At 33.7% G+C, this 21607-nt stretch overlaps 1 protein-coding gene across 4 annotated transcripts in view; it reads right to left on the bottom strand.

The window, feature by feature from the left end:
• The window catches only part of CEP350 (centrosomal protein 350), a 159991-nt gene that overhangs the window by 30933 nt on the left and 107451 nt on the right, over positions 1 to 21607 (bottom strand). For 3 of the 4 annotated variants that reach the window (XM_018060668.1, XM_018060670.1, XM_018060669.1), the window contains 6 exons: positions 20930 to 21076; positions 18737 to 18894; positions 11682 to 11804; positions 10374 to 10573; positions 2661 to 2872; positions 517 to 661 (listed from right to left, as the gene is read on the bottom strand). In XM_018060668.1, the coding sequence (XP_017916157.1) occupies positions 517 to 661; positions 2661 to 2872; positions 10374 to 10573; positions 11682 to 11804; positions 18737 to 18894; positions 20930 to 21076 (985 nt within the window). The remainder of the gene's footprint in view (positions 1 to 516; positions 662 to 2660; positions 2873 to 10373; positions 10574 to 11681; positions 11805 to 18736; positions 18895 to 20929; positions 21077 to 21607) is intronic. The other variant, XM_018060671.1, reaches the window with a different exon arrangement.

Raw genomic sequence — 21607 nt, 5'->3', positions numbered from 1 at the left:
GAGACTTATGCTATCCTGCTCTACCACCTCCTGTTTCTCCTCATGGGCATCATTAAATCATTCAAGAAACACAGTACCTACTATGTGCAATGCAAAGTACCTGCTAGGGTCAGGAATATAAATTCTAGTAGAGGAGACCCACTACTAGGTTGAATTAATGTGTTGATTAAATTAATGTTTGATTAAAACTTATGTGCTGTCTGGGGTAACAAGTTAAAGTGCAGAGCACTATAGGAACACATAAGCAGCACCTGTCACACACAAAAAATTCAACAAATGTCTGATGAATAAATGACTACTAACGTCTAAGAACATAACAATTTATCATAGTTTGTATAATGAGGGATATAAATTATCAAGGGAAAGCAAAGAATTATGTAATTCAATTTTGGCAAGGAAAAAACCTTTACAAATGAAACAGAGAATAACATTTTACCAGTCACATAGAGACAACGCTTATTAAAGAGGAATTCAAACATAGTTCAAAGAAAACTAACTCCTTCCTTGTTATCTTACCTGACTGTGTCATAGATAATGACTCATCTGACCAACTATAACAATGTTGATGGGACTTGACGGGCAGACGACTGTGTGCTCCAGTCCTATGACTTCCTTTGCTAGACTCTTGCTTTGACATAGACATGGAGCTCTTGGGAGGTGACTGTTTAAACAGAAATCAAATAAGAACTGTTCTGTGATACAATTATTAAATTCTATTTAAAATTTAAGATACTGACAAGTTAAAGATAATATTTACAAAGAGTTTTAAATAACTTCATGAAATAAAAAGTGAAAAAAAGTTTGCAAATTACACAAAAGATTTCAACTTTTTAAAGTATATGGAAAAAGTTATTTAAAAGCATGCTTTTAAAGATGTTTACGATAAACTATGAGTGGCTACTGAATCAGTGGTATTTACCCCTTTATTTAACTTTGAAAATACTAAATATGGGTATACAGATATTTCTTTGACATAGTGATTTTACTTCCTTCTGATACATATCCAAAAGTGAATTTGCTGGATCATTTGGTAGTTCTTCATCAACAGATGAATGAATAAAGAAAATGTGACATCTACCCACCCACACACACAAATACTATTCGGTCATTAAAAAAAAAAAAAAAAGGAAATTCTGTCATTTGAGACAGAAGAAAGTCAGAGAGAGAAAGACAAATATTGTATGATTTCACTTATATGTGGAATCCAAAAAAACTCCAACTCATAGAAAAAAAGATCAGATTTGTGGTCACCAGAGGTGGGGAGTAGTGGGTAGGGAACTGGCTGAAGCTGGTCAAAAGGTATCAGTTTCCAGTTATAAGATACATAAGTACTGGGTATATAATGTACAACATGATGACTATATTTAACACTGTTGCATGGTATGTTTGAAAGTTGCTAGAAGAGTAGATCTTAAAAGTTCTCATCACAAGGAAAAAAATGTTTTTGTAACTATACAAAATGATGGATGGTCACTAAACTTACTACTGTAGTGATCATTTCACAATATGTATATGTCAAGCCATCATGCTGTACACTTTAAATTCACAGTGCTAAATGTCAATTATATGTCAATAAAACTGAAAAAAATTTAATACGAAATAGGTACTATCTTTATGGAAGAAAAGAAGATAGGAAAGGGGGGAGGGAAGAAAATAAGAGCATAAGACAACTGCCCACACTAGATTACTTATTACAAAGGGAGTAATTTTTACCCTGGTATCAAGAGGAAGTGAATAAGCCTGATGTGGTTCCTAACTGCTAACATCATCACTTTCTATCCCTGTGATGGTGGGCAAGTTACTCAGTCTGCTAAGCTTCAGAGTGAGGCTTAAAACATTATCTAAAGAATTGCTGTGAGGATAATCTACATAAGGCATTCAGTACACTACCTGGCACTTGATAAACACCCAAATAAATATTACTTTTTATTATAAAAGTGACTTTAAGACACACTAGCTTTGACTTTCTTATATGGTCCATTTTGAACTTAGGTGGATTCTTTTTTCAAACACAAAGTGGCTTTTAACAATGTTTTTGTTCACTTACGTATTTAATATTATTATGCTAATCCTTCATACACATTATAAAATTAAGCTTAGAAAAAACTAAATTTCTAGCTTAAGTTTTTACTAGGCAGTTTTTTTTACTAAAGTATAGAATTAAGGGCAATGTGAAAAACCTCTTTATTCTGAAGTGACTACTATTCTAATTTAGAATCCATATCCATTTCAGATCTGCCTTAAAGAGATGAAGCCACTACTTTGATGACGATATAGAGCAGTCATTAACTAAATTATAGAAAAGGCACACTGGTATGGTTGAAGGTCTTATTGTTTCTATTATGTGACAAATCGCAGACTTTAATAAGAACTTGCCCCACACATTATCTTTATTAAAGACTTTAGAAGTTCCTATCTCTGTTTATTAAAAACTTCATAGCATATAATTTTATAAATGCCACTAAAACTAAAATTCATATATTTATAAATTTTTAGGAGTCAATGAAAAGCTTTATTTCTACTCAAATGTCATGTACTGTACGTTACAGGTATGGGTGATAGTCAATGCTTCCTTAATAGCAAGAATATAAGTTAATAATATACCTTTCACATAGGTTTTTTGTAAAGAACCTTTAAGATATAAATATGTATTAACTTACATGTTTACTAGGCGAGGTAGAAGATTCCAGTTCTTGTGAAAAAACCATGTCTTCAGTAAGTATACTATGATCTGGACTCCCAGGATGCTCCTGAACTACGGACTCAGATGGTATATACTCAACGGCAGGGCTGCCCAATTCTTCTGGAATAGAGCTTTCACTGTGTAGATGAGAGTAGGAAGGTACTGGAGATTCTGTTTCACTCACTATTTCTAGAAGAGAAGGTGAAAACAAGAAAAAGTACACAATCATGGTCAAGGGAAATGTTCATCTGTTAAACTTTACATTTGCTTTTAGCATGATTTCACTAGTTGCATTTTTATATATTTTTTAATCCCATCACTTAATGAATCACATTTACTGTAACATCCTTAAGTCTAAGAATTTTGGCTGATGCAAACTGAGAGACATTATCTGTAACATATAGTCAGCAATGATAATGACAGACAACCTGAGTGTCTGTAAAGATGCAATTACAACTCATACATTGGTTTAGGAAAATGGAAACATATGGAAATCAGTCCAATCACTTTGGAAAGCAATTTGGGAGTATTTGGTAAAGATGAAAAAACACTTTATGATCTAGAGATTCTACTTCTAGGTATATGTCCTAGAGAAATCTTGTATACGTGCAGCAGGAGACATATACATGGTTATCAGCAGTATTGTTACAATAGTAAAAAACTAAGTAAAATGATGGCAATTGCAGCCATGAAATTAAAAGATGCTTACTCCTTGGAAGGAAAGTTATGACCAACCTAGATAGCATATTCAAAAGCAGAGACATTACTTTGCCAACAAAGCTCTGTCTAGTCAAGGCTATGGCTTTTCCAGTGGTCATGTATGGATGTGAGAGTTGGACTATAAAGAAAACTGAGCGCCGAGAAGAATTGATGCTTTTGAACTGTGGTGTTGCAGAAGACTCTTGAGTGTCCCTTGGACTGCAAGGAAATCCAACCAGTCCATCCTAAAGGAGATCAGTCTTGGGTGTTCATTGGAAGGACTGATGTTGAGGCTGAAACTCCAATACTTTGGCCACCTGATGCAAAGAGCTGACTCACTGGAAAAGACCCTGATGCTGGGAAAGACCGAGGGCAGGAGGAGAAGGGGACGACAGAGGATGAGACGGTTGGATGGCATCACTGACTCTATGGACATGGGTTTGGGTGGACTCTGGGAGTTGGTGATGGACAGGGAGGCCTGACGTGCTGCGGTTCATGAGGCCGCAAAGAGTCAGACATGACTAAGCCACTGAACTGAAGTAAAATGAATAAATTGTGGTATATTTATAAACTGAAATGTTACACATTAATACAAATGAATGAACTGTATGCATCGATGGAGATATACTATGAATTTTACTCAGCCCTTTTGGAACTTGTAGCACTGTCTTGCCCCTGAAATTTCCTGTCCACTGTGGCCTCGGCTCTAAGAAAACAAATACTGTTGACAGTAAACAGAAAATTCTTGACATTATACTTGTATAATCTTAAGAATGTACACTGCTTTCATTCTGTCACCATGGCTATAATGCCCCACAAGGATTAAGTTATACTTTGGCTCAACATTGATAAAATTAGGTATCAGTTACTATTATCACCACCATGCGCTCAGTTGTGTCAGACTTCTTGCGACCCCTTGGACTGTAGCCTGTCAGGCTCTTCTGTTCATGGGATTTCCCAGGCAAGAATACTGGAATGGGTTTCCATTTCCTTCTTCAGGGGATCCTCCTGACCTGGGGATTGAACCCGTATCTCCTACTGGCAGTCAAATCCTTTACCACTGAGCCACCTGGGAAGCCCAACAAAAGAAATACCTATACCCCCCAAAATGTTTTACTTTAATAAACATTTACAAAATTACAGTTAATAAACTGCCTGTATATACCATATTTTATCTATTTATTTGTTGATAGAACTTGATCTTTTGGCTATTGTGAATAATGCTGCTAAAACATGGGTGTACAAACAGCTCTTTGAAAACTTGGTTTCAATTCTTTTTGGTGTATATATATATATATATATATATATATATATATAAACCCAAAAGTGGAATACAGTAATTCTATTTTTAGTTTTTTGAGGCACTGATATACTATTTCCATAATAGTTACAACTATTTTACATTCCCATCAGCATTGCACACAGGTTCCAATTTCTCCAAATCCTTGTCAACTTTTTTTTTTTTTGAGAATAGTTTTCCTAATAGATGTGAGTGTGTACTTCACTGTATTGCTGACTTTTGAAGAGTTATATTTCAATAGGAGTCTAGCAACATTTTGACACTTTTAAAGAAATATGGACTATAGCAGAAAAACACTGAAACTTTGTAAAATGTTTAATCTGTAGGTGTTGTCCAGTATGGTAGCCATCAGCCTCATGTTGCCACTTATATAGCAATTAAGTTCAATTTCTCAGTTCTACCAGCTAAATTTCAAGTGCTCAACAGCCATTTAAAAAATCAGGCTTTGGAAAAAAGTCCCAAGAGCTCTTCTCTGAATAATATTTTATAATGTTTTACGAAAGAAAGATATACTCCTTAATGATGGACACCTGTCAGATTTCTTGGACCCCAAGCTTAGTTTTAATCCCCCATTGATTATTTGATGATTTCCTGCCACATGAGTTCCTTGTCACCCAAGACAGAACCCAGAAAAGCCAATTGGCAGCTTCTTTGCTGGGCACTGGAACTTGGGCATTGAAACTAGGTGTCCCAGTAGAAGACCTCATTACAAAAGTGAATAACGTGAAAAGGAAGGCTCCATGTGGATTCTACTTTGGGTGGCTTTTGGTAGTGACAGTGTATTTTTCAGAGGTTGCAAAGTGGTGCAGAAGTGGCATGAATGGGGAATGACAAAAACAGTAGTTTTCTTTAGTGCTCTGGTGAGTAGCTGCTAGAGCAGTCTTCTCATCAAGCCAGTTCTCTGCTGTGGTTTTAGAACTTCCTCTAGAAGCTCAGTGTAGAGCTGGCTTTCCAGTCAACTCAAAATTTTATTAACCACTACATGGTCTTCAGAAAGAAATTTTTCTGCTTGGTCTTAGTAAACTTCAGTTATTCCAACAATGTGCCCTAATGGGTACACACAATTCTTTTTCTTAGTTTTTCTTTTACTTACGTCATTTAGCTCATTAACTACACTACTCCTAAGCAATATTTGGTGAGATTGAAATTGTCTTTATCACATTTACCCAGTAACACTTTCCATGATCATATAGGTCAACAGTTCCTGACAGATGGAGGTTTGAATAACAACTAGTCTTGATTTGCCCTCTAGACATAGTTGGAAATGTTTTCTACTTCTATTACAGCCAATGATGAAACCTGAGAAACTGAATCTGTTTACTAGGTCCTCTTAAATCTCCTTTCAAGATGGACAAGTCTAGCAGAATTTGAGGCTACAGAATGAGGATGTGGAAACTGACACAGAAGTAAGCCTTTGCTGAAGAAACTAAATAAAAATCGCTAAGGATAAAGAGGAACACTACAGAGGAACCGCATTCACTGCATCATTAGCTCTATGTATCACTTGGTATGTATAGCTAAACAACATACCGTTTCGTTTTGTTTACTGTAATTTTTTCATCTTTACTGAGCATAACATGTAAATATACCACAATTTATTAATCCATTTTCCTATTTAATGTGGGTGGTTTCCTTTTTTTCCCCTGCCATTTCAAATACTGCTGTTATGAACAATGTCACATATATCTCCTAGTAGATAAGTATCTAATACTTACAGATATCTATATGTATATCTCTATAATATCAGTATTTATAGATAGCCTTATTTATATCCATTTATTATCTATGTAAAAGTTCTCTACAGCAGTGGTTTTAAGATTTTTTTACCTTTATCATAGTATTTATCCTTACTATGTATGACATAATGATATTTTCTATTCTATTTCAATTTTAAACAATGCTGACTATAATCCACTAAACAGATTTCATGCATCTCTAATGGGACAAACCAGAACTTGAAAAACAATGCTATAAGACAGCAGTTCCCAAACACTTTGGTCTCAGGACCACTTTATACTCTGTAAAAGTACTGAAGACCCCCAAAACTTAAGTTTATGTAGTTATAGACACAGTTATATCTATCAGTATTTACCATAACAGTTAAGATCCATAAAATTTTTAATTTATTAAAAAATAAGAGTAATAAACCTTTATGTGTTAACATAAATTACATTTTCTAAAATTCAACACAGTACTTTTTTTGAAAAAATCAAGTTTAGTTGAAAGGAGAGAAACTTTTATTAACACAGTAAAATAAAATCTTTAATGGCTGGCTTAACAGAAGACAGGTGGATTCTGATATTTACTTCTGTATGCAATCTGTGGTTATGTGTTGATTTGGCTGAAGCGTATGCAGAAAATCTGGCTTCACACAAATGATACATAATAAGAAAAAGGAAGAGTATTTTAACAGTATTTACAGGTAATTGGATATCCTTTTTTAATGTCACACCAAAGGTGGACAATTAGTTTCTTAAATGTTAGCTGTAATGTGAAATCTTACACCATTATCAGTGAACTTTTCATAATGTTACATTAAAATCTATAGTCTGATCTTTCACCTTAATAGGATCTTTTACCCATACATGATTTTCTAATCCTCACTGGTCATTTGGAAAATATTGGTTCACTGAGTTATTAGGAAGATCTTTTCAAATATTCGCACATTTTATCACACAATATGAAAAGATGACTTTGACTGATATCATCACTCATACCAGAAAGTCTAGAAAGCAGTCAAGCTCACAACAGGGGAAATAGCATTGCTAAAAGCCCTAATCTTCACTTGAAAGTTTTAATTTTATTATCAACAATAAACACTATCAGTTGTTTTTCTTGAAAAGTCAGAGCTGCTTCATTTATTTCTGAAAAATTGCTTATAAATACTCAAGACTGAATAACCACAGTTTGTTGGTCATTTAAGTAAACATGGTACCACATGAAAAAAAATGGCTAGTTCAGCTTGCACATCAAATAACTAGCTTTTCTTCAAGATAAACGTCATGCTTTGGCAAACACAAGTGCTTTATTAATATTTTCTATTTGGTCACACAGAATATTAAAAAGATATGTATGCAAAGTTGAGATTCAATAATTAATATTTAAATTAATTATACAAATATTTAAAATTACATAAAATGTAAGAATGGCATGTTTCTACTGTGAGTACAGGGTTGTGAACAGTACGACAACCACTATGTGATTTGGCTCTACTGCCTTGATTCATATTAACACATCAGCAATTTTACCCACCATTATTTTTACACTATCAGTGTAATGCTGACACAGTAAAAAAGGCAAACAACATGTCAGTATTATTCAGACCTTCTGAAAGGATCTCAGAGACCAAGGACCATACTTTAGGATTTATATTTGGCAACAGAATTGCTGAATTACAGGGCATACATACCTGGCTCTATTATTTTTATTATTTTATTGATGATTTTTTAATGCCTCACCTTTCAACCTGTTTTTCAAAGTAGGTTTAACAATTAACACTTACATCAGCAGTTCTTTGTTCCACCTACAAACCAACAGGTTTGATGGGTGTTTTCAATGGGGTGAATGATGGCTCCCCCAAAAATATGTCTATGTCTCAATCCCCAAAACCTGTGAATACAATCTTATTTGGAAAAAAGGTCTGTAGATGTAACGAAATTAAGGATCTCATGATGAATCATCTGGGATTATCTGGGTAGGCCTTAAATTCAATGACAAGTTTCCTCATGAGTCAGAAGAGGAGAAAGACAGACAGAGGAGAAGACCATTTGAGACTGAGTTAAAAGCAGACACAAGGAATGCCTGTAGCATGCCACCAGAAGCTGGGAGACGAAAGAAAGAACTGTGTCCTGGACCCTTCAGAGGGGCACACAGTACTGCCAACACCCTGATTTTGTACTTCTGGCCTCCAGAAGTGAGCAACCAATAAGAAACCCCCACCAAATTTGTGGTAGTTTGTTAGGGCAGCCCTAGGAAATGAACATTGGCATGCAATGGTATTTAAGATTTTATGCTCTGATTACTAATGAAGTTGAACATCTTTTCATATGTTTATTGACTGTTTATAGAGTTTCTTATTTGTGAACCATATGCTCTTTTGCCTATTTTTTAAATGTGGCTGTCACTTATTATTGATTCACAGGAGTTGCCTATATATTTTTGATACTATTCCTTTGTCTGTTGTATATGCTGCAAATACATTGTTTTACTTCATGGTGTATTAATAAACAAATAATTTATTAAAGTCAAATTTATATATCTTTCCTTTTATGATTTTTGTCTTATATAATGTGAAAGAAATCTTTCCAGCCCCTTGATGTCATAAAGATATCCTTTTATATTGTCTTCTAAAAGTTTTACAGCTTAAATTTAACATTTATACTCTTCTCCCCAACTAGAGATAGATCTTTTCATATTGTCAGGTAGGGACCCAACTTTATTTTCACTTCTGACAAAATTTATTGGAGATTCACGCCTTTCTTCACTAGTCTCCTGAGTTATCTGTGTCAGAAATCAACTTTCATTTACTCACAGGTCTTTATCTGGGCTATTTGTTTAACAGTCTATTTGTCTATCTCTGATAACAAAAATCAGAAGCCTAGCAAGATTTCTTTGCAAAGTTTGACAGCTCCTTTTAAAATTTATATGAAAAAGCAAAGGACTGAAACACAATGCAAGAACTTACCAGTTTCAAGACTTTTAGAACTGCTAAGTTCTTGCATTGTGTTTTAGTCCTTTGCTTTTTCATATAAAATTTAAAAGGAGCTGCCAAACCTTGCCAAGAAGTCTTGCTAGGCTTCTGCTTTAAATTGTCTTGAATCTATCATTAAATTCATAGAGAATTAACATCTTTATGATACTGAATCTGTCATGACTATGGAAAAGTTCTATTTATTTTGGTCTTCTCTAATGTTTCCTAAGAAAATTCTAAATTTTTCTCCGTAAAGATCTTGTATACTTTTTAGAATTTATAAATGGCATCTCTTTTAAAAATTAGATTTTTCTAACAGATTTCTGCTTATCTATAGACATGCAATTGAGTTTTATTTGTGGATTGTATATCCAGCAACTTTCTATCCCTTTTTAATTCTAATAACTGACACGTAAATGCTGGATTTTCTATGTGCATAGCCCTCTCATCTGCAATAATGAGAGTTTTGCTTCTTCCTTTCATTCTACAGGTGAAAATAAGCAACTTTGATCTACAAATTCAAAGGGAAAAGTTTCTAAGTTTTATCATTAAAATATGAAGTCTGTTAAAGGTTTGGTTTTTTGTTTTTGTTGATAAATAACCTATATTGGGTAAAGAAAGTTTCCTTGTATTGCTAATTTGATTTGAGATTTATTACAAATGTTTTAGATTTTATTAAGTGTTTTTTTTCTGAATCTTTGAGATATATGTATTTTTTCTCCTTTAATCTTTTACCACATTATCAATTTTAGTATGTGTTAAACCCTACTTGGTCCTAGAATAACCTATTTCCATTTCATGGAATTTACCCATTTGTTCTAAGTTTTCAAGTATATCAGCATAAAAGTATTTACCATATTTTCTTATCTTTCCAATTCTGAAGCATATATGTTTATATCACCTTTTTTACCCTTAATCATTCATATTTTTTAAGATAATGAAGTAAATCTTTCATTTATGTCAGGCTTTAGAATGTAGTCTGGGCAGTTAGTATTTATTACCTTTCTGTTCGGCTCTCTGGTCCTCCAGCTCTTTCTTAGGAGTTTTAGGTTTTATCAATTCTTTGTCCCAGGCAGCCAAAGCTTGTTTCTCCATTTGACGAATTTCTGCTTCCTCTGCATCTAAACGTCGCTTCCACTCTAACAGCTCTTCTGCATGTTGTCGCCGCTGCATTAGTTTTTGCTCTCGTTTTGTCAGAAACCTATGGTCGCACCATGAAGAATAGTGAGAAAACAAATTTATAAGCAGAAATCACTTAAAGCGGTTTATTACTCATTATCAATAAACTATATAACAACAGGACATTCATAATATTCCTCTGAAAACAGTTTTTGAGAGAACAGAAGCTTTGTAAGTGATCTTATTCAGGAAATGAGAGAATTTATGTTCTACTTGTAGTTAACTGTTTGGAAGATTAGCAAAGGAAAATCAGTGGTAAATTCAGAAAAAAATTTTTTCAGAATATTCAGCCAACCATGACTGATAGTACTTATATATTCATTCTTCATAGGTGATTCTTTTTTTATAACAGAAGGTATAAAGAATTTATTCTGAAGGCTCAGACCAAAAAACACACAAACTCAAAACAACAAAGACCAAAACAACAACAAAAACCCCCAAAATCCCAAGCAAGCAAGCAAACAAAAAACATATTCTTGTCCCTTTTTGACCTTTATTTCAAATTCAGTCTGGTTTTGCTTCAGGTATAGTGAAGCATTACCTGGGAGATGCCATGTCAAGTGATAATCTTTATCTGTTTTTCATGGAGAGAAACAATGAGCACCACAGTCAGATGTCTTACACATAAAACATAACTATTTATTTACTTGAGTAAAAAATAAGGATGCACCAAATCCTCAAACTTCTCAATTTAACCCAATCTCTGAAATTAGATAGCCTAACAGATCTTGGCTCCAAAGGGTTAGAGAATAGCATTGATTTAGGAAAAGTTATTTGAGAAGTTAAAAAGCTTCGATTAAGCTCTCCTCAAATGTAGATGCCATAGCTAAATAAAAAGGGGGCTGCTCATATTACAAGTGTTAGATCTGTAGTGGTAGCTAATCAACAAAAAGGCATTCACATATCCAACACACACTTAATAAAAAGCACAAGAACTGTCACTCTACTTTTTGAACAATCAGCATGTCAAATAATTTTGGGAACAAAAAGGTAAAATCTATAGGACATTTGACAAGAGGCCCCTAGGCTGTTAGGAAAAAGAAAGAAAGAAAAAAAAAAAGCAATAAAAACAAGCAAAAAGAACAGAGCATGCTCTATCAAAGAGTGCACTGAAAAAGGTGCAAAGTTACCTGACCAACTGGTTGTAGATATACAGCTGGAATTTGGGATGAAGGTTGGGAAAACAGACACTGAGAGAGGCCCAGTGATGAGACGTAAAGACAGAGAAGAAGTAGTGAACAGGAGAGCAGTGTCTACAAAATAAGGAGGAAGATTTTAAAACCAAGAGATCAAGACGTAGAAAGAATGAGAAAGGGAAAGCATAAGAGCTGAGCACAGAACTTTAAATATGCTTCCTGAACAACATTATAAGCCACTTGGTTAAAGCAAGTGTTATACTTTGTGTGACATATAAAACATTTGCTTTTATAGATCTTACCAATGATTTCTGAATATACATGCCTTTCTTCTCAGATGTTGCTTAACCATCATCTATACTTTCAGGTAAATTTATTTGTGAGTAAAGTAATGAGGAGTGTGAAGCTAAGTTTTTTCTCATAAGCTTTAACATAGAGTACAACAATTACGGCCATGAACCTCACAGCAATTCTATACATACATGTAATCTTTTTTTTTTTATACATGTAATCTTAAACGAGTAAATTTTGTACCTGTGTCTTATCATATATTTTAAACTTGAATTTAAATTTAAAAAGCACTACATTTGCCTTACTTAACTCACCATAATCTAGCTTGAAAATAGTTCAGAAAATTAATTTATAATAAAGATATCTTGTTCATATCTACAACATAAAACTTACTGCTAACTGGACCTAGTGGAACTACCTTGCTTTATATTTAACAAAGGCCCATTTAAACAATAATACTGGAATACCCATTCTATAAAATATTAGGGTACATAATTATGAATAAACTAAGTAGGAATTCCCTGGGAATCCAGTGATTAGGACTCAGTGCTTTCATTGCTTCAATGCAATGGCCCAGGTTCGATCCCTGGTCGGTGAAGTAACATCCTGCAAGCCACACGGTGTGGCTCCCCCACCCCAAAAAAGAGAGAATAAACTAAGCTAGTTCCAGTAAATACTACCAGTAGTTTAAAAGAAAAAAAAAAATCATGCTGTGGACAGTTCAATCAATCATAAGGTTAAAAGTAGTAAGAAATTCCATATGTTAAACTTTTAAAAGTAGGAAAAAAGCACTAGTTTCTCTTTTTAAAAAATTTTTAAATAGATCATTGTATATATGAAAGGATACATAAGTCTAGTAATAGGTTTAAAAAGGTTAATTCTCTTTGACAGAGCATGCTCCTGCTCACATGCACACAGTAACTTGTAGATCAAGGCCAACACTTATTGCCTTGGAAGAGCAAGGAATAATCTATCAGTAAGTCACAGATGTGAGAAAATCTAGGTATGAATCCAGTCACTCATTTGGAATTTAGAAAGTATGAAGAATCTTGACTACATGTATATCTTTAGATAACTACATGTATAGATGATTTCAAGTCTGTTTCCCCACATACAACTTAATATTCACTTTCTCTCTCTCTCTCCCTCCTTCTCTCTATTGTTTCTGGATTGCCTTGATTTTCTGCACCGAAGTGCAAGGAAAAACAATTTTACCAACTTTCAATAAGACACTGCACTCCTCCTTGCCCCTCTTTATGAATGTATAATAAGCTTATTTTGATGCCAATTATCAAAATATTATGCAAAAACAAATGTACTTCAAAAAGGATTCAAAAATTCTATTCGTAACATTCAAATATCACCCACCCTCTTAAGTATATAACAGCTAAATGCATGCATGACCTAGTAGAAAAAGTAGAATATTGGAACATGTGAAATAAACTGTAAAAAAAAAAAAAAACATATTAAATGTTTTTGTCCAATTCAATATAGAGAATAGTAACTTTCTCTCTTAGAACAAATACTAATCATTTACTTCTCATTTACAAAGATTAAAGCATATTCAAAAGCTCTAGGGTAGAAATGAACAACAAAAGAAATGCTAAAAAAAGAAAGCAGTATAAGAGATAGTACTAAGAAAAGTTTAAAGCTAGAATTTCTTCCCACAAACATGTTCCTTACTTAATATACATATATTCTAGAATTCAAGAGGGTCCTCCAAAAGTTGATTAAAATTGAGATAAAAGCAGTAATACTTCACACTAGAGTTAAAAATCCTTCATGATGCTGCACAAGTAAGACAAAATTATGAATGATGGAGACACAATGCCTATACTCATAGAAAATGCTACTGATACACCTTATGCTGTTGTCAAGGCATTCCTCAACAATGCCTCTGGTGGTTACAGAACACTGGATGAGAATGAGACAAATGACAGATTTAATCTAGTATGGAAATAGTGTTCCTACAATGCTTAAGCCTAAGAAATTCAAAAGAAAGTCAAATTGTTAAGACTCTAACATTTTAGCCATGCAGCTATTGAACCTTGGTAATCAGCCACTGAGCACTTGCCCAGCTTCAATAAATACTTTTTAGAAGATTAATTTCTACTAAGACAACTTTAAGTTAAAAATAAAGTTACAAATTGAAAACAGATATGCTAACTCAATTTTCACTGTAGCTGGCTGAAGTCCACAGGGCAGGGTTCTAGTTCGAGCTCTGCCATTTGCTACCTGTGTGACCTAGGGCAAGGCACTCAATCTCTATTGGCCTCAATTTCACCCTGTAGAAGCAAGAGACTGTAATAGACAACGTCCCTAAAATTCCCTAGTTTCAACATTTTATGATTCTTTCTTCATTTAAGTACCTTCTCACATTTTTTGAAAAATACATAAGTCAACACATTGCTAGACCATGTAATATGAGAAGCCTTTTTTCCCACTGAGCTAATAGTGCATTGTATTCCAACAGATTCTGAAACTACGTTACAATTTGAAAGAGAAGAATTATGATCTAAATTTTAAATAAAACTTTCAGTTCTAAAGTCATCTGATTCTGAAAGCTATTAAACAACATATAAAACCTAACATCTTAAATTATTTTAAATTTTTTCTGGATCTAAACAATTCTTTCATTCTATATTGTTACAGGTAAAAATGAAACAGTGCTCTTAATTTTAAAATGAATCAATTCTCTCATTTCTAATGATATTCAAAAAAGATAAATGAGCATATGGATAGTACTGACATAAAAGAAAACACAGTCTATTTTTCCTACAGCAAAATCTATTGAATTGTTTAATAATCTGCATATACTGTACTTAAATAAATGAATACAGGCACATTATCCTTAATCTAGGAAGTAAAGGAAAAAAAGAGCATATTATTAGACTATCAGGATTTATTCATCTACTACATTTAGTCTAGAACTTTCTCTAAAAAAACTGTGTCTAATTTAGACAATGATATTTAATAGTGTTTAAAAATTTAATTAAAATGTCTTATTTAATGGAATAGTGCAAATCCAAAGTATTTAATTTTGAACACTCATCAAGAAAATCTCTGTGATATATACTCTTTTCAGTAAAAATGTCTTCTTCTGAGTTTTCTTAGCATTAGACTTTTATACACTTTACTAAAGGAATCTGATATTTATTCTTTTTTCTACCTCAACAGTAAGCTTTTCAAGAGCAGGGTTTATGTTTGATTCATCTTCATGTTCCTCAAAACCTACTATATTCACACAATTCTCAGTAAATAATTGCTGAGAGAATAAGTATACAATTAATAAATAAAGAACAAGCTGCTGTTAACAAATGAAAGAAAAAGTGCACTATGTCCTATTTTAACACTTAATGAGGAAGATAACATCATTCTTTCAGTGTTTCATTTGCTCAGTAAATAATTTTCCTAAAACAGATCTGTCAACTTAACAGGAAGTCAAATGCATGGTTTTTTCCCCATGAGTATCTGTTTCACAAGTTTATACTGTAAATAATTCCCCTCACAGCAGTAAACAAAACGCAGATTTCATTTACCAATAATTATTAAAAAACTGAGGTCTAAACAGTGTGGCTTTTGCAAACATACTGATATTTTTATTGTAACTAACTTTTTCCATAGTTTAAATTTCTTTTGCTTTTCACTATATTGAGAAATGGAAATTATTTCTAAAATGTCAACTTGTTAAACAGGTCAAGAAAAGCCACAGATTAGAAATTTTAACAAAGGTATTATTGTTTCAGGGAAACATTAATGAAGGAAATCTTTAATTATAGCCAAGAAGAGTTTCAACATTTCAGGAAAAATATTTATCACAGAATCAAAGTTCAAAGAGTTAACAATAAGCGGTAATACATAATGAAAAAGTTCCTCCCAAAGTTATCTTAACTTATCGAGAAGGTTGACTATTTTCTGACAGGTATTTTATAATAATAAAATAGTAATCTCTTGGAAGACTGCCTTTTCCAATCTATAAAACAAATAATAGTACTTAGGAGCAAAGGCTTAAATGATTTTGTCATTAGTTATTTACTGTAGCAAATGACTACAAAATTAACTCATTCTATTTATTGAGCTGACATCCCAATATTGTTGAAAGAGATCGAACTCTCAAGTTTTGGTAATCTGAACAGTATTCAAAAATTAGTTTTCACATTACAGTAGGGGTCTGAACTCCATAGGTCCACCTACATGTGGATTTTTTTCAATAAATACTGCAGTACTGCATGACTGTGGTTGGCTGAATCTGAAGATGTACAACTGCAGATACAGAGGAACCATGTATATGGAGGAATCACAAATATTAAAAAGCACAGACACTACTTTGTCAACAAAGGTGTGTATAGTCAAAGCTATGGTTTTTCTAGTAGTCATGCATGGATGTCAGAGTTGGACCATAAACAAAGCTGAGCACCAAAGAATTGCTGCTTTTAAACTGTGGTGTTGGAGAAGACTCTTGAGAGTCCCTTGGATTGAAAGGAGATCAAACCAGCCAATCCTAAAGGAAATCAGTCTTGAATATTCATTGGAAGGACTGATGCTGAAGCTGAAACTCTAGTACTTTGGCCACTTGATGTAAAGAGCTGACTCACTGGAAAAGACCCTGATGCTGGGAAAGACTGAAGGCAGGAGGAGAAGGGGACAACAGAGGAGGATGAGATGGTTGAATGGCATCACTGACACGATGGACATGAGTCTGAGCAAGCTCCAGGAGGTGGTGACGGACAGGGAGGCCTGGCATGCTGCAATCCATGGGGTTACAAAGAGTTGGGACACGACTGAGCGACTGAACTGAATTGATCATAGAAGTTATAGGTGAATTTTCAACCATGTAGATGGTTAACATTCCTAATCCTTCTGTCCCTCACTGTTCAAGGATCAACTGTACATTGTTCTAGAGATTTAAAAAAAAATCACATAACAATAACCTCCCTTTTTAATGCACTGCTAGTTTTGAAAAATACTCCTGTTCATCCTCATATTTCAGCATCATCTTCTGAACATTAAAACTAATTTCTTTGCTGTCTTTACCCCTTCCCTCCCATAAACACAAAAGTATTGTTTCAAACGATAAATCAAGAAGTCACTGAATGCCTTAAGGCCTATTCTCTTTGACAAATTTCTCAAAAATTTATTGCAGTCGTTGACAAAGGAAGGGAGAGCAATGTTTCAAAAAATTCTAGGTGTTTAATATTTTGGGCTCTGAGAAAATAACAAAACTTAGAACAAAGTCAATATATTCAACTTTTAATTTGTTATTTAGGATTTTTAAAATTTTAACAAAATTGGAAATAAATACCACATAAACTGACTAATCTTAAAAGCAGAATAAGTATTTCCTTCCACAGATGTGATTAAAATTATTAGAATATTATTCACAGAGACCAGTAATGAAGATTTTACTGGTATAGACAAGCAAGAAATCAATGAAGAAATTTCCCGTGAAGCTATTTTTCCTCCAACACTTATGACCCAAAGGCATTTACGAGGCAGATAGAAAATGTTTAATCAGTTACGAAAATTTATGAGATAGATTATTCTGAATTAAAGATCCCTGGAGCAATATAGTATGCCCACATAGGCTACTGGAAAGTTTGTCAGGAAAGGAAGAAAGAATTCCTACTTGAATATGTCTTAACTGGTCTAGTCCATGGAAATCTTAGAAAAGGCATTCTTATAAAATATGTAAGTATTCAGTATTCACTCCCTTATACTTTTCGTTTTTAAAATTTATGTTTATTTTTTAAACTTATTTTCATAATCAATTTAGATACTTTTAAGTTGTGAAATGCCAATTTTAAGTTACTGAAATGCAATTTCAATTGAGCAATAAAGTGCCAGTGTACAACACTGTACTTACAGTGAGTAAGATTTGACTTAGAACTGCTTGACTGTTCAGAACCTAAATCATAGGCTAATATCACATAGAAACACAGAACATTAAATTTGGTGATGCGTAGTATACTGCCAAAGGATATCAAGGTACAATTTAAGTTCAATCTGTGGCCCAAACTGCTAACATAAAATAGCAATCAACAAAAATTTTAAAGGTCCTCTCTTCCATATTTAAAGAAGGTAGAAAATAGTCTACAAGCAGCTACTTTATAAGTATATTTAATTAAATGTACATGCAAAAAAGTAAACTGTCAGGTAAATGTCTTGGTATGGTCAAAGCTGGCATATCCAAGTAGTAGTAGCTTTCTCCAAGAGTCTTTAAAAAATAATCCTTAGAAATATTTTAGAAGAATGGTAGATAGCCAAATCATTCAACATCCTGGGAGAATTTCAGACTTTATGGTTCAATTGAGCAACTGAGAATCACTCACAAGTTTAAGAGTTCACTCTTCTACTTGCATAAGCCTGAGAGTTGTCAGAGTCACAGGATAAAATCTCAAGCTATACCACTGAATTGCTTTCCCAAGTTAGTGGAGATGTCCTCACATTTCAGAGAAGATAAAAATTTCACACTTACTCATAACTTTTAATAAAAGCAAAGAGAAAACATTATCATGGGTATATCTGCAAATACTACTTTAGTTTTAAAATAAGAAACCTGGCTGTATTTAAAATAGAGAAAATTTGTTTTATTAATAAGGTCTATAGTTAATTGACTTCCAGGATGACTTATTCTACTAAAATGCAGCTGAAGCCATAAAATATTATGTTGTATCCATCTAATCTAATGAAGTACATTAAAAATATTATTGGTTGCTACTACTTCCAGCATAAACGAGATACTTTAAAAAATGAATTACTTTTCATCCATGCGGCTTCTCATTTTCTTCAGTTTCTGCATAATGCTGCTTGTTTCACTGCTGGAGATTGAAATAGGGGAAGGACTGCGGGTCTCCAAGTCAGTTGGAACAGGACTGGCTGCTTTACTATCTTTTGTATCATCATCACTATGAGACTCCTGCAAACAAAAAGGGGTCAAATGTTATACTGGAATTAAAGATCTCAAACTAATTTAAACACTGTCATCTCAAAATTAATTTATCTTCTAAACAGTATTTGTAAAATAGCTGAAATTAAGGTATTACTTAAAGGGCAAAATTATACTGCACAAGTAAAATGTATATATATGTCCTAACACAGTCCCTAGATTTGTTGCTTACTGCTAAGTCACTTCAGTCGTGTCCGACTCTGTGTGACCCCACAGACGGCAGCCCACCAGGCTCCACCGTCCCTGGGAGTCTCCAGGCAAGAACACTGGAGTGGGTTGCCATTTCCTTCTCTAATCATGAAAGTGAAAAGTGAAAGTGAAGTTGCTCAGTCGTGCCCTACTCTTAGCGACCCCATGGACTACAGCCTACCAGGCTCCTCCATCCATGGGATTTTCCAGGCAAGAGTACTGGAGTGGGGTGCCATTGCCTTCTCCAAGGAGGAACAAAACCTGAATAGCAATGAGCATGCCTAGCACCAGATCTTCATTTCTAAATAAGTATCCTCTTCGGAGAAACAGCTGAAACCAAGGTTGAGGCAAGAAAAGTAAAAAATGACTGAAACATCTTGTTTCAGAAAGTAAGAAAGTGCTCAAAGACTGATGAATACATGTCAAAAGGACACAGAAAACTGTGTCCTTAAGAGGCTCCGAATGGCCCAACTTAAGAAAAAGTGAGCATCACAATAAATAGTGATAGTAACAGATTTTAATGCTGAGTAACATAGGAATCTGTGAGTCCATACTGACATAAATAAAAGAAGAAATTTAACTCTGATGAAGAACAGGAATTAATGTAGTCTCAAAATACCATCATGCAAAGTACTTATTAATCACAAAGGGAAAGAGGGTAACTATACAGTGAAGTATGGTAGATGCTACCTTCACTGTATAGTTACCCTCTTTCCCTTTATGATTGAGTCAACATGAACCCATTCCAGTATTCTTGCCTGGAAAATTCCACGAGCAAAGAAGGGTGGCAGGCTACGGGACACGGGGTCACAAAGAGTCGGAGCGACCGAACATGTATGCACACACATCAGTAATGAGATATATCGAAATCAGGTACCACCAGATCGAATGCAGAGAAGAACACACCATCACATCTGTGATATTCCTGCCAAAGATGCATAAACTGAATCTAATTATGAGGAAGCCTCAGACAAACCCAACTTGACCATTCTACAAAGTATCTGTCCTGTAATCTTCCAAAATGTGAAGGTCATGAGAATCAAGGAACCCTTCCAGTCTGAAAGAGACTAAAGATATATGAAAACTAAATACAATATGTGCTTTTGAACTCACCTTTTGAAATAAGGAACACTATTGTGACAACTGGAGAAACTTGAGTAGTGTTTGCAGATTAAATGGTAGTAATGTGTCAATATTAATTTGTTAGCAACATAACTCTTGCTCAGAAAATCAGAGCTCTTTCTAGTGTTTGAAACTTTCTATAAATTTGAGATTGCTTCAAACTTTAAAGTGTATTTTAAAAATCAAAGCACTGAATATTAAAGTATTATTTAACTATATTTCTATACAGTCTGAATCTTCCAACACTACACTGACACTATAATATTTCAGAATAAGTCCAATTTTGTTTTTGTCTGAATATCTCCTTTAGCCTTGTATCATTATATAAGACATTAGACAGCTGAAAGAGGTATCACATAAAGAGCAAAAAAATTAATTCCTCCCATTAATTCTGAAGAATATATTTGGATTGATTAGCAAAAAGCAAAGCTCTTTATCCCAACTGAGTTTATAAATGGTGGAAAACATTTTGAAACTAATATATGACTTATGTGTCCCATTCAAAAGAATAATCCATGGGGAAAATAAAATTAGAACTCTCATTTTATATAAAGGCACATACATACAACTTTATCCTGGTGCATTACTATATCACAGTGTTGGGATGAACACACATCCATCATGTAAGGAGGCAGAGTTAGGTGTTAGCAAGCAACATGAGGCAGAAAACACACAAGAATTTCATGTAGTTTACCAATTTATTCTCCCCTGCAGACTTCAGCTTCTCCTGCAGTTTTATGGTGGTCTGTCGGATCCTTTCTATCTCCTCCTGCTGTTTAAGAATCAGCTGTCTTTCCTTCCGAGCTGCCTTATTGGCTTCTTGAAGACGTTTAATTTCTGCCTAAGGTTTAAAGATTTAGGACAGGGTTTAAAATTTGGAGAAGACAAATTCAACCTAATATTTTGAAAAGAAAATCCAATCACCACATATACGAAACTACATACATAAAGAACTTCAAGATAAAATAACACTGAAAAATTTTTTAGTAGTGGAGGAAAAATCTCTTATCACTGTAAAATAATTTAACATGATTTAATCCTTAATTTAAGTAATTATAACCACAACAGAGTGATAATTTCATATCCCCTTTTAAAACTTAACATACCTTTCACATTTTTCCATAGTGCCTTTCAATCTTTAGTTATTTGTTTAATAACTGCATATCATGTAAAGTAATTAATATAATCATTATTCTATTGTAAACTACATCCCAAATAATGCTTTAATGCCTATAATTGTTTCATACCATGGGCTAGTTCTTTAGGAGAGATTCAAAAAAGTAGGACAAACAAGTCAAAGAGAATGAATCATTTTATGGCCCTTAGAACAGTTTTTAAAATTGTTTTCAGAAAAGAATTTTCTCCACATAAA

This window comes from Capra hircus, chromosome 16 (assembly GCF_001704415.2).
Source record: "Capra hircus breed San Clemente chromosome 16, ASM170441v1, whole genome shotgun sequence".
Taxonomy (NCBI): Eukaryota; Metazoa; Chordata; class Mammalia; order Artiodactyla; family Bovidae; genus Capra; species Capra hircus.
Note: the sequence above shows the minus strand (reverse complement) of the source record. Positions and strands in the feature narration are given on the sequence as shown.